Raw genomic sequence first — 14971 nt, forward strand, 5'->3', positions numbered from 1 at the left:
GGAGGGCTGTTTGTGTGGTAGTGATCATTACAGAGAGTACTGGAATGTAAGGGATTTTGTCATGATGTATAATGGTTTTTCCTCCTTTCTCGGTGAAACGGTAGTTAGCAACAATGAAGGTTAAGGTTCTTTGCCCTGAAGGCGTGCTGATTGTTTCCTCAATGGCCCAGCGATCACACTCAGAGAACCTAATGGAGCATCGGCTCCCAACACATACTGTATTTAAATGACAGCAGGGTCATACTGTGAGCTCAGCCAGGAGTTCATGCCTCATCTGCTCTGCCTTTGGTAACTGATAATTAGGGCAAAGTGACATTGTATATTTCTGAAATCTATGATAATGGACCGAGGCGAACATGCCCAAGATGAGATGTGCGACTGGAGCTCGAAACTAATTATTGAAATGTATGTGTAAGATGATCAGCTGGTGCTCAGTTTATCATTTTGTAATGCTTTGATAAAAAAAAGCATTAAAAATTGCTAATGTCACATGGAATTACATGGCCTTGGGATATCCATCACTTGATAAATCGTCATAGCATTGCATTTCAGTCATTTAAGGAGGCTTCTCTACTTTGTAACATCTACATATCACTTGTGTTAAATTCAGTTTTTCTGTCAGATACTTTAAATGAAGATTGTCTTACCTGATTATTTATTACTTCTACATTTTTTTTTACCTTTTTAATCATCTTACTTTTAGCAGAAGAGGACTGGATATCATCCCGGCCCAACCTCAAAGCTCCAGCATCAAGACTTAATCGAGGGGGCTACAGAGATCACCCCTATGGTAGATATTAAAGGTGCTCCAGATCACGTGACCTCCATACAACGCAAACCGTATTGGCTAAATAATCTAAAAAGGGATTTTTAAGTGATAGGTCAACCTTGTTTTTAAACTCATCCTAACCTTGGAGGGAAAAAGCTACACAGTCCCTTCTTTTCTTATCTGAAACTGTTGACTTCTTTGTAAGATACCATATGAACATTAGTTCTGGCCAGAATTTGGCAGTGTACTTTTGTCATTGAATGCTCCTTCCTTTAGTTTTCCATTGTTTGTCCCCCAAATGTAAAGCATGGAATTAACTACACATTGTGCTTCCCTGATTTTGGGAATCTTTGCGCTAAGGAAAAAAATGTATCGCCACAGTGAAAAGACTCATTTTGTACATAACATCTTTCTTAATACTTCTTGATTTGATGATGGTAAATACTGAGTTTGTATATTTAATTTTGATATCAGTAATGGGTTTGAAAGCAATTGGCTATGTACGTAGCCACATCCAAGTGCTTTGCTTTGTGTGTAGCTTGTATTTGTACATAAAAATGTAATAAAAAGGATGTAAAGCGCCTTGTGCAAGCTTCACTAAATAGGTGATTATAATTGTTAAACTTGTGTTGCTATAATTTGTTAATAAGGATAAGATCATTTTTGTAAAATTAGATTAGCTACGTACTTGTCTCTAGTACTAAATGCCTGTTTGACCTGAGGAAATGGCTAATATGTTTTTTTTATATATATATATTTAACAGAAAAGCCACAAAAAGGAACCGTAGAGACGTTGTCAAGTCATTTTGTGTAATAATAGATAAGCTACATTAATAGAATTAAACTTTGTTAAATAATTTTTAACTTTAGCTCTAAATTGTTCATTGACTCTTGATTAGTCATTTAAATGTTTAACATGTTAATGGAAATCAACTGTTTAGATCAATAAATTGAATCTTTTTTAACACACTCTTTAAGCTTCAGCTTATTAAACAATAAGTCGGACTGACTTGTCTGCACTAACGTGACTCTGAGAATGATATGGAGATTCAGGAGGTAAGAACGTCCCCATATTCCAATAAGATGTTCTAAGTGCCTTCAGCCTTTGGTGTTAACCACTGTAGCCAATGTGAATATGGCTGATATTCACACTCATATTTCATCACTCACAGGAGTGAATGGGATCCAGTTAAATTGCTTTATCTCTGCTACCTACAGTATATTTTCTTCTGCTATTTATGTTAATGAACATCAGAAGGCTGCATTTGTGTTGTAATACCAATGCTTTTAAATATCAGCACTATTGAAGGCCCCATAGAGACCTGAACTCTTTTTTGTGACTGTTAGAACTGAATGCTGACGCGTATTAAGACTTCGAAAGGATGACTAAACGTTAAGCAGGTAACCCTAATAATAACTCTAATGTTGCGAATGCCAGTCATAAATTAAGTTATTTATACTTCAAAAAGTAAACCTGCCCTCACTAACCCCAAATAAATGCCTCGGCCCTCTAAATCCGCTAATAAAGTTAACTAGTGACATCAAAAATGACTTCCTAACACATAAGAAAGAAAGAAAAACAATTAACAATCCATCTTTTAAAACAAGCTAAAACTGATCTTTAATACCTGACCAGCTAAACTAAGCTTTTTAACCAGAAACGCTGAAAAAGATGGTTGCTCTCAAATCATATTCTGCTCTGACAGCTTTTGTCCAGCCCCACAAATTGGTTTACTTTTTTGATAGTAACATATGCTTTGTCAAACTGTTTTCAATCCATCTGTTAATCGTGCATGCGAGTGTACATTTGTTTTGACTTGTAGTCTCACTCATTGTCTCTTCCTCATTTTGTGTATTGTACTAATATCGCCTCAAAATCTGTATCTTAAATATGTATGTATATCCTTCCAACAGGTACCAGTCTCTCTGTGAGCTGAGATGCAGTGGATTGAATCAGACTGGGTAAGCTGCAAAATCGTCTCTACATGACAACAAGTGCATTCAAATATAGTTTAGTTGTATATATTTGCTTTTTACTGCACAGCAAAACCCCCAGAGTTAAATCAACTCTGTTCAGATTACATATGGTCCCTCTCTATATAGTGTTAATGTAACACTGAAGCAGAGTTAAAGTTAATGAGATAATTAAGTGATTAATTAAGTTATGATTGAGCATTAGTGATGAACACCTGCTGTTAACAAGCAGAATCACTGAAGAGAAACGCAAGAACTACAACTGACTTCCAGCCACAGCCTGAAGATAAAAGACATTAAATCTCTCAAGATCTGATTAAACAACTCCACAAACAGCATATTATCTCATTAACTTTAACTCTGCTTCAGTGTTATTTTAACTCTATGTAGAGAGGGACCATATGTTCTCTGAGCAGAGTTGATTTAACTCTGGGGACTTTTCTGTGTGGGGTTTATTACAACCTCTTACCTGCTTTGATACATAGTTTTATTATTTTGGAAGTCCATCCATTTTCCCAACATCCCATTCTGTATAGGCAGGGAAACATCCTGGGCAGATGGATTATGAAAGTCATTTAGCATAAATGTGTCATGTAACAACAGAAACACCAAGTACCTATATGTACCACAGAGCGTTCTTTTAGCAAGAGAAAACAATAAAGTAAACAATTTTATTTCAGAGTGAGGAGCATGTATTAATGTTTTGTTGTGACAGTACAATTAATAAGCCATTTAGCAATTAACACAAACATCCCTTTAGGATCGCTTGAAGACAGAATCCCTCTCAGTATGAAGTAGACTTGTGAAACTATGCACAGATTAATTGCACACACCACTAAAATATTAAGAAGCAACAGTATGACCTCGAGTGAAATGTGGCCTTCAGGAATAATGCTTTGAACATTTGGGTAATTAACAATTTTTGTATTAATTATGATGCAGGCTATCCCCACATGTGGAGCATAACAGCAACAAGAGACTAAAACAGTGTTCATTTGGTGTTTTTTCTGCTAGAGTAATTATGAGCAAATAAAAAAAAAAAAATCAATTAACGCAACCTTTTCGTTATCAATTTAAGCTTTTTCAAAGATTCAAAGCTTGTAACTTCATATATTAGTTCATCTATTAATTTTGACCATCGTCATGTTATTTTGGTTCTCTTGATGGATGGAAGTCTTTTGTAGAGGTCAGCCATGTTTTATAGTCTAATTAAGGACAAGACAGGGACATGCTCAAACAGATGCGTTTTTCACACTGAGAACCATTTGTAAAGCAACAAAGGATGATTAAATCACATTGCCTATCAGATGGCTTATTTTACAATGGAAAGGTAATAGGAACGGAAACAATGGTGAAGATGTTTTAGCTGCATTAACACTGCTGTGGTTTTTGATCTTTAATGCTCTGCTTGAATAAAAATCTTCAGCTGCTATATTTAATTGGTGTAAAATAGCGTATAATTAAATAGAATCAAAAATAGATTATGCATTATTTAAATAATATTTATGGTATTATTGTGATTTGTGGACAGATATGACTGCTAATTAAAATGGGCAGTATCTTCTAATCAGTGGCACGCAGGTGGCGGTTTTGCAGTTGTACCTGCGGCATGAACATGTCAGCAGTGGATTTTGAAGCTTGGATATATAGCTCATTTATCCTTAAACACTGTTCCACGGTAAAAGAGAGTGCAGGAGGTCTGATATTTCAACTGCAAACATGAAGGTGCTTAACATGAAAAAAGGGGTTATGTCTCATGTGTGCTGTGAATTAATGAGACTTTCCAGACAGCAACATAGTGTGGCCCAGATCCGGCCCACGTTTGGTCCATGTGGATAACATGCGGATCAGATGGGGGCCGGATCTGGGCCGACACTTTGTTTCTGTCAGGGTTAGTTATGCTGCCTTCACAGGCTATCGGAAATTTGATAATTCCCTGAAGTCGTGATTACGAGCTCATCGCATTCAAGTTTCAAAATGGGAGGGTGTTACATATAGGAAACTTGTATTTACGATATTTCCGAGAGCACGTGAAGGCAGCATTAGTATCAAGTAACAGGACTTTTTAAGTTTTCTGTTAATCTGGTCTTATTTGATACAATCTTTTTGCATTTTTCTGTGGTGAGGAGGAATGCATTTATGATGACAGTAACAGATGAATGCATGATGCTTTCTTCTGGGAGACTGTATTCACACACAAGACATTGAATTTGCTGTCAAATACTAGTGGAATTTTCATCTCTGTTGAAAATTACTGTCATTTTCTGTGACAGTTGGTCATCACGTGGAGAGACTGAGATGGAGAGTCATTTTAACAAAAGGGCTTTAGACTTGTCATCACATTTCTTTTCGCATTGTGGGAATTATTTGTTTGTCCCAAACAGCAACTTTTAATATACCTATGATATTAAAAACTAAGGGCACTTGCACGACAATACAATAACAAAAATTGTAATTGCTATAAAAACACCTGCCTTAGCTATTGGCAATTTTTTTAAAGATTAGCTACAGTACATTTTATTCAGCTTTATAACTTGTCTGTAGGCCTTTAGCGTTCTACATAACCGTCAGTAGCATAAGGGTAAAAATATCAAAAATATCAACATTAACTACCTAAATATTAAATCAAACATATAAATATGCAGATTTAACCATCTTAAACACAAGGATAAGTTAAAAAGATTTTGTCAGGCAGCGTGGTGCTTGAAGATGTTACTTGCTGGTCATGTAATTAAATTCCTATGGGTTTTTAACACAGCGGGAGAGCAGACAAACAAATGTTAAGGACACAAAGCTCCTAACTGTGCAAAATGAGAAATCGACAAGCTCTGATTTCTTAGCAGTGTTCAGTCCTTTGAAATGTTAGATGAGGGGTCTGTTGGGCCTTTTATCTTTTCAAATGTAGACTTATATTATTTTATACCCTTGTGATGTTGATATCCTACAATGCCAATAAAAGCCATTGTACAAGAATTAAAAAGACTTGTGCCTGAAAGGGTGTGCGAGCCTAAGCCTCTTCAGAGGACCCTTTTGGAATGAACGTGGATAATAGAAAGAGACCAGTTAATCCAGCCTCCATTACTTTTCCATAATCAATGATCGGCGCAGACGATGAAGAGATTTGAAAATAAATCCTCTAAATTCTTTTAAATGAAGCTTGTAGCTTTCATTTAAGCCTGGGAATGTTATGTGAGATGTAATCATTACCTATTTTAAACCATCGGACAGTCAGTGTGGAGGAGAGTGAAAGAAGATACAGCTTTTCCTTCAGTAGATCATGAATCATAAGCAGGGTATAAACATGATGTAGTTGGAGGCTAGGAAACCTCCGAGGCATTTTAGGCTATTCATTTTTTCACAACTACCACTACTGTCAGGCAAAATACACTAGTCATATTCATGTTATCTTCAGGCAAGATTTTAGACACAAATATTATCGCTGAGGAGGGTATGACTATCATCAGCTGCTTCCCCAACCAAAGTCCTCCCACATATCCAAGCTCTAGTCTCTGCATGTTATGCTGCCAAGAGTAGGATATCCCTTCTTAAACGTTGTGTCTGTTTAACCCGAGTAACATGTTTTCCCTGTCGTTGCAGGTGCTTTGCAGTTGATATGTGGAGCATATTGATAAAACCAATCAGTGAGAAGTGAGGGGGCTCCGTCTCATTTGGCTGAGGAAGTGCTTATAAACAGTCTTTGTGCAGATGCTGTATGCCAGGTAATTCGTGTTACATATACTGTAGATTATACTTGCCTCTTACAAGTGTACAGAAAGCTTAGTGAAAAATAAGTAGACTGCCTTTACTTGTATAGATAATAGCAGTATTAATAGCCTACTGTATATCATATTATACATACATTTATATATATATAACTATTTACCCTGCTAGAAATTTTACGTTCCCAGAACATTCTCAGAACGTCCCCACTGGTGTAAAGGACGTTGTCTAGTAACGTCCCCAGTACGTTCAGAGACGGTCACGATGTGGAGTTCTTTTAAGGTTTGGGGGACGTTATTTGGCGGACCTTCACAGAACATTTAGGACGTTCTCTGAACGTTTAGGGAACCATATTTTATTTGGAAATGTTCTCAGAACATCCCTGCTGCCCTTGTCAAAAAAGTTAATTGAAAATTAGAGCTAAATTGACTAATAAAAGTGGCTGTTCAAACAAAAACAATTTTTCTTAAATGTCTTACAAAAGACAGAAAAACAACAGCACATGCATGAGCTAATGTAACTGCTGTATCACAGCATCAGCAACTACACAGTTACTGTCTTTAAATAAAGCAACATGCAGCAGAACATCAGTGTTTCTGGATCATCACTGACTGAAGCACAGGCTCTACTCTCCAGCACAATGGTAACCTCACAAATCTCAGACAACAGAAACAGAGCATTAAACACTAACAGATCTCTCTAGATCTCTGCATCTTCACTTATTACAAACCACTCTGACTTTGTTTCTTTCATTCAAATCTTCTTAATGAGGTGTTGTTGTTTTATCAAAATGTATAGATGTCACCGTTACGGAGGTAAGCGCTTGCTTTAGTTGTGCTCCTGACCCTTGACTTTATTTTTTCTCTAATTGTTGTAACTGTGTGATTCTAAAGCATTTGTTACAAAAAACAATTGTGAGGAAAAAAAAATCTGATCAAATGAGTTTTGTTGATGATTTTAGCATCATACAGTGGTCTTATTCACTGATCTCTGAATATTGTATTTTCTTTCATGTTGCTGTAGTCCTGTGATACTGCATAAAATCCTGTCCTGCTTTGATATTTTTAAAAAAGTTTTTATCATTGTGGAGAAATTATTCAGACAGGATCATGTATATCAAGATTCTGCGTATGATCCTCAACAATGGTGACAAAATTTTCAGATAAACAGATTAACTCTGAACATCACAAAACAAGCTACTAAAGTCACAAAAAAGATTTTTGTTTATTGTCACCATTGTTGAGGATCATACGTTGATTTATGATGTCTGTGTAAGTCTAAAAGACACTGCTCAAAACTCTGTATAATGAATTTAAAAAAAATCATTAAAAAAAAATCTAAGCATTAATTAATGCAAAACTAACAGTTAGTACACGCATAGTTTAGTCTCCAAGATGATTGAATCACCATCACTAAATGACCCAATTCATCTGATCAGATTTTTTTTCTTGCGTTTTTTGCTATAACTAACGTGTCTTGATAACACATTTAAAGCAGCCAGAGAAAATCTAATGTTAAATGTCAAGAATCAAGAGCCCATCTAAAGCAAACGCTCACCTCTATAACGGTGACTTCAAACTTTATTATTTTCTATAAAACACCCACGTAGAAGGCGACGTTCTCGTGACCTTGTGCAACTTTGCCTAAACGTTCTCTAAAAGTGACAAAAATTCAGACATTTTACAGAACATTTGGGACATAAAACATCCTCTTTTGGTAATGAAAGTGCTGCAGTTCAAGGTTCCTTGTATGATTTTAGGGGGAAATTCCAGTTTGGTTAATTTTATGGTCACATAAGAACGTTACAATGAGGATATTTGGGACATGACAAAACGTTCCCACACGGTCCTCCGTTGGTCATTTAATAACGTTTCCGATATGAGTTTAGGGGGACGTTCTATTTTGGTTATTTTATGGTTGCGCAAGAACGTTACAAAGAGGACATTTGGGAAGTTAACAGAACATCCGGTCCCACTTTATATTAAGTGGCCTTAACTACTATGTACTTACATCAAAAAATAAGTACAATGTACTTATTGGGTTCATATTGAATTGCAAAACACTTTTTCTGCTATTGAGGTGGGATACGGGTAAGGTTAGGGAAAGGTTTGGTGGTATGGGTAGGTTTAAGGGTAGGGCTAAGGTGTAAGGGATGGGTCAACAGTGTAATTATAAATGTAATTACAGAAATTAATTACAGATGTAATTACATGCAGGTATTTTTAAAATATAAGTACAATGCAAAAACATGTATGTACACAATAAGTGCATTGTATCAAATGATTAATTTAAATGTAAGTACATAGTAGTTAAGGCCACTTAATATAAAGTGGGTCCGAACATCCTATAGTAATAGTCCCCTAAACATTCCCAGAACATCCTGAATGTTCCCTGAAGGTCCATCAAATAACGTCCCCCAACCCTTAAAAGAACTCCACATTGTGAACCTTGAACTGCAGCACTTTCATTACCAAAAGAGGACGTTTTAGGAACGTCCTGAATGTTCTGTAAAGGTTCAGAATTTTCTTCACTTTTAGGGAACGTTGCGCCAGGTCACGAGAACATCGCCTTCTATGTGGGTTATAACTATGAAGTTTTAATCAGTTTTTACTATAACGGATCATTGGAGTCATTTTCAGAACTTTTTTTCAGCTGATGAAGGATAAAAACATTGATTGCCAATCAGAATTCACCAAACTTTAAGTTGATCAAGCATTTAAAGTGACAAATGGCATGACTGAAGCACATGCTTACAATAAACATAACATTATCATGCCTTTGTGTGGACTCTAATATAGTTATCGTTATAGTTATCTTTATAGTTATCATTTTTGGTGTTCAACCACACCAATGCACAATAACGTTCTGTTAAATGCTTAAACTCATTCAGATTCTGATTTGTTGTCAATGTTTTTATCTTTCATCAGCTGGAAAAATTGATATTATCATTATAGAGTCTCAGAGAATTAGAACAACTATTAAAACTTTATTGTTATAGTTCTTGGCATGAAGAGGCCTTTAGTTCCGTTCCTCGAATTTGATTTGCCAAGTGGCATTCCAAGAGCGCTAATAAACATCCCAACAGCCCTGGGACTTTGAAGCACTTTTCATTTGTCCATGTTTGCATGTTCCAAGTAGACAGACTGTCATTCTGTGCAATAATGGTATGAATTGTTCAGTGACTCTTTCTGTAGTTTTTTCATAGATACGCCAATAGGAGTGAATCATTTATTGAACTGATTTGTTTCAACAACATCGATTCGTTCAGGAACAAAACAAGTGTCTGTCTGTAAGTGCTTCATTGAATTAATCACTCAAGTGATTAGTTCAAGCACTGCTTTGACTCTGTGTAACTATTTTAGCTGTCGCAGTAAGAATAGACAAAGTAACTGGCAATATTGTGTGTAAAATGTGAGTTACTCAATATTATCATCAACAATACTGAATTGTTGTTTCAATATTATACTCGCAATCATTCTGTCGGTCTGAATCAGCGCGACCCACAGCCAAATCACAGCTGTGCTTCGAAACCACAGCACTCTTGATCGTGTGATAATGAAATATTCTATTCAGCATGCTAGACACAATGTAATTATCCTTTAGTTTTTAATGAATCTCAATTAGCTGTAGTCCCACTCTTCTCATTATAGAGAACTTTCCTCTTCATTTAATAAACACTCCATATGCTTTAGGAAGACATGCATTTGTGGCTTATCCTGTCTCCTCTAGTGAAAATCACACTCCGGTAGTCCCTCCTGAACATTGCACCTGGAAAATGCAGCCATGTTTGCATAGATTCTGTTTAGTTTTGGTGTTAGACTGATTAGTATTATAGGAGTATAATGGATTCCAGCATTATTGGTGCTCTTTTGGCAGACACATTGCACAGAGCCATTCTCATGCTGAGCTTATAACTGTGTGAGCCAGGGGCCACATTCCCAGAGTGCCTAGCGCCTGTTTGTGAATTCAGAATGCAGCGAGCCTTGTTGTTTTCACCTGTTTTCATGTAATCATTTTATCACTCACCCATCTCTTCATCTGTTTAATTCTTCACAAATTACAGCTTTTTAGGAAGTTAATTGTTCTGCAGTGATTCAAGGACATTTGAAAACAAGACAATGAGTGATTAATTACAATTTTGATTTGAAATCTTTGTAGAAAATGATGGTTGTATCAAGGACGTCAATAATAACTGTGCAAATCAATCCATTAGCATCTCAAAGGCAGTTGCATGTGCTGTGCTGTAATGAAGTATAAATGATATACTGATTTTGTATATCATTGATATTATATGCTGTTTTTGTTTCAGAAAATGCAAATAATATGAAAGTTGCCATGAAACAGAAGTTGCGGTAGTCTTTTCTTCCCTGTTGTGACATATATCCAAGTGTAATGTCTTCTTGAACAAGAAAAAATGCAGGGCAGGACTTGATTTTGTCCATTGGAACATGAATTAAAAAATAATCATAATAATGATGGGTTACACTTCATTTTGAAAGCCTTCTTTAGACATTATGTTGACTATAAGTAAAATCCCACATAGAAGGAGATGTTCTCATGACCTTGCGCAATGTTCCCTAAAAGTTCTCTAAAGGTGACGAAAATTACGAACCTTTACAAAACGTTAGGGATGTTCCTGCAACGTCCTCTTTTGGTAATGAAAGTGCTGCAGTTCAAGGTTCCTTATATGACTTTAGGGGGCATTCCATATTGGTTATTTTATGGTCACATAAGAACGTTACAAAGAGGATATTTGGGACATTAACAGAACGTTGCCACACGGTCCTCTGTTGGTCATTTTATAACGTTCCCGATATGAGTTTAGGGGGACGTTTTATTCTGGTTATTTTATGGTTGCACGAAAACGTTACAAAAAGGACATTTGGGAAGTTAACAGAACATCCTATAGTAATAGTCCCCTAAATATTCCCAGAACATCCTGAATGTTCCCTGAAGGTCCACCAAATAATGTCCCCCAACCCTTAAAAGAACTCCATCGTGACCGTTTCTGAACATTCTGGGAACGTTACCAGGTGACAGGTTAGATGTTGAGGTTTTATAGAAAATAATAAAGTTTGAAGTCACCGTTATGAAGGATAGTGTTTGCTTTAGATGGGCTCTTGATTCTTGACATTTTAACATTAGATTTTCTCTGGCTGCTTTAACTGTGTTTCCAAAACATGCTTGTTACAGTAAAAATTGCAAGACAATTTCTATTCAGATGAATTTGGTTATTTAATGATGGTGATTCAAGCATCATGCAGTGTCCTGATTCTCTCTCGAGTCTAAACTCTGAGTTTGTTAACTGCTAGTTTTTCATTAATTGTTAGGTTTTTTTTTTTCTTTTTTTTACGATTTTTTTTTAAAATTCATTATACAGAGTTTTGAGTAGTGTCTTTTAGACTCACACAGACAGACATCATTAATCAGCATACGAACCTCAACAATGGTGACAATAAACAAAAATCTTTAGTAGCTTGTTTTGTGATGTTCAGAGTTAATCTGTTTATCTGAAAATTGTCACCATTGTTGAGGTTCAAACGCTGAATCTTGATGTCTGCGTGAGTCTACATGATCCTGTCTGAATAATTTCTGCATAATGACAAAAACTTTCAAAATATCAAAGCAGGTCAGGATTTTATGCAGTATTATAGAGCTACAATAATGTAAAAATAATACAATATTCAGAGATCAGTAAATAAAGCCATTGTATGACAATGATGAAATCATCAACAATAGCCAACCAAATTCACCTGATCAGATTTTTTTTTTCCTCATAATTTTGTTTTGTAACAAATGTGCTTTAAAAACACACAGTTACAACAGTTGGAGAAAAATTACAGTTAAAATGTCAAGGTCAGGAGCCCAGCAAAAGCAAGTGCTTACCTCCATAACGGTGACTTCAAACTTCATTTTTTCAATAAAACATCAACACCTCATTAATACATTTTGAATTAAAGAAATAAAGTCAGAGTAGTTTGTAATAAATGACGATGTAGAGATCTAGAGAGATCTGTTAGTGTTTAATGCTCTGTTTCTGTTATCTGAGTTTTGTGAGGTCACCATTGTGCTGAACAGTAGAGCCTGTGCTTCAGTCAGTGATGATCCAGAAACACTGATGAGCTGCATGTTGCTTTATTTAAAGCAGTAACTGTGTAGTTGCTGGTGTAGTGATACAGTAGTTACATTAGTTCATGCATGTGCTGTTGTCAGTTAATGACTTACTGCAAGAGATTTGCATTTTAAAGAAAAGGTTTCATAATAATCCAGGAATTACCTGCAAAGTGCTTTTTTTTTTGTAAGACAAAGAAAATTTAGTTTTTGTTTGAACAGCCACTTTTGGTAGTCAATTTAGCTCTAATTTTCAATTCAGCAGCAGGGATGTTCTGGGAACATCACAAATTAAATATGGTTCCCTAAACGTTCAGAGAACATCCTGAATGTTCTGTGAAGGCCCGCCAAATAACGTCCCCCAACCCTTAAAAGAACTCTGAACATACTGGGAACGTTACTAGGCAACGTCCTTAGCACCACTGGGGACGTTCTGAGAATGTTCTGGGAACGTAAAATTTCTAGCGGGGTTGCACTTACATGTCAACCAACTCCCATTAGATTATTAGTAGAGCATTAGTAGACTGTAGGGTTAGGGTTAGTAGAATAAATTGACATGTACTTGCAAATTTACTTAAATCCAGTAGATTGTCTGTTGGAGGACCATCACAATAAAGTGTTATCAGATATTAAGCAGACAGTCTACTAATATTCTTGCATAGTCAACAGAATGTCTAAATAGGACCATCAAAATAAAGTGTTATAGTAATGTGCACGGATAAATCATTTATAATAAATACTGCAATATTCCATTTGAAAAGGAAAAAACAAAACAAGAATTGTTCCATTTGATTTCATGGTGAAAAGAGAGAGATTCTTATTTTTAAGAATTTTTAGGTTCAAAAAGAACCAGGTATGGTAGTGACGGCATCCCTAACATGCTAACAAGCCAAACCTTGGCCCCCTGATTTGAAGAAGGTGTTGTATTGCTCATAATGCATAATACTATTTGTATTCATGACTCAGTTTAACAAATTTCATTTAGTCTCATTTAGTTTTTTTCCTTCTTCTTTTTTTTTCTTATTTCTTTTTGCTATGCACCAAAAGCAGTGAAGATTGAAGAGTCAATTAATGCAGTCGGACTGAAAATTCAGAGGTTTGACAGTGATACAATGACACCATCTGCTTGCAGGAGTGCACTTGCACTCTCTTATTCTCTGCCATTATGGTAACACTACACACTTGGCAAGTCGACTGAGGGATTTGTTCTGGAAACCAAAGATAATTGCAGGGCTGTAGACAACAGCTTCCAACTGACAGACGCTTGTCAATGTAACTGTGCTTTCTCGAGGTCACTGCCAACATCGCTCGAGATGCGTTTCAGCCCACAGTGTTTGAGCTGTCTTACTTGTATGTGATAATGTTCTTCTGTTGGGAGATCTAAAAGTGTACTAGAATTAATGGTGTTTAGAATCCATGAAATATATTACTTACCTCTCTCTTTTCTTTCCCCAACAGTGTTGAACTTCTCGCTTCTATGGATCCCCCAGCCGTTCGATAGAGCTGACCTCGACAGAACATCACTGCAGGGCCCAGATGACCACTGCGTATACATTTTGTGTAAGTCACTGTACAGACACACTTGGTTTGTGACAGATGGGAAAGGACGGCATGAGAAATTACAGTAAGTTAAAATAAAAAGCACAGGTAGAATGTAGAATACAGTGCTGATCTGCTTTTGTGCCTGTTTTTCCCTGTTAAAAATATACATGTATAGGAATTTGTCTTTTGAGTGACACTAAGTTGCGACGCTTGTTTTTATCGTCTTTTTCAGCAAATTCAAAGCTGAACAGTATCTTATGAGGCTGACCTCCCTCCTGGATTGGCTTATTCAGACCACCGTAGAAGGTCCAAGAAGATACCTTTCTTAAGCTGTATCACATCTAAAAATCCAGTTTGAATTCTACAGAGATATGGTAATACAGTGTTAAAATTAACATAAGGCATGCCACATATTGTGGTGTAACATAAGGCTATGTTGATCCTGACATTGTTTTCAGGTTTAAATAACAGCTAAATCCTTTCTCATGCATAATGTTGCACTGTAAAGTCTTGCATTTTTTGGTCATATATCCTCTTTTAGCTTAATCTTTTTATCCCACAGGACAAAAAAGGACATAATTGGATTAAATGGCTGTTGAAGATGGAGTATATTTTGTCTACGCTATGTCACCTCAATGACAGCTAAATGGGAGGGTTTAACATGGTGCATTAAATCTTGATCTACAGCTACTTGCAACTAAATACCTATAAATATCTTTATGCCACACAAACAGTTTTGCTTGTATTTTTTGGGGTTATAGAAGCAGCTTGTTTCTGTGCTTTCTGCCACTGTAACATCTGTGATCAAATGACTCAGTTTGCTCTGCGAATGTCACTACTAGCAAAGTCGGAATA

General features: G+C 36.1%; 1 protein-coding gene across 7 annotated transcripts in view; it reads left to right on the forward strand.

Annotated features, from left to right (window-relative positions):
- Positions 1-14722, forward strand: part of khdrbs2 (KH domain containing, RNA binding, signal transduction associated 2) — a 78994-nt gene extending 64272 nt beyond the window's left edge. The window contains exons 9-14 of one of the 7 annotated variants that reach the window (XM_048204782.1): positions 704-790; positions 2684-2731; positions 6341-6462; positions 14033-14198; positions 14349-14490; positions 14679-14722. In XM_048204782.1, the coding sequence (XP_048060739.1) occupies positions 704-790; positions 2684-2706 (110 nt within the window). In that variant the 3' untranslated portion in view covers positions 2707-2731; positions 6341-6462; positions 14033-14198; positions 14349-14490; positions 14679-14722. Of the gene's footprint in view, positions 1-703; positions 2171-2683; positions 2732-6340; positions 6463-14032; positions 14199-14348; positions 14491-14678 lie in introns of all 7 variants that reach the window. The other 6 variants (XM_048204781.1, XM_048204783.1, XM_048204786.1 and 3 more) reach the window with 6 other exon arrangements.
- The last annotated feature ends 249 nt before the right edge of the window (positions 14723-14971 follow it).

The sequence above is a fragment of the Megalobrama amblycephala genome, linkage group LG10, assembly GCF_018812025.1.
Source record: "Megalobrama amblycephala isolate DHTTF-2021 linkage group LG10, ASM1881202v1, whole genome shotgun sequence".
Classification (NCBI taxonomy): Eukaryota; Metazoa; Chordata; class Actinopteri; order Cypriniformes; family Xenocyprididae; genus Megalobrama; species Megalobrama amblycephala.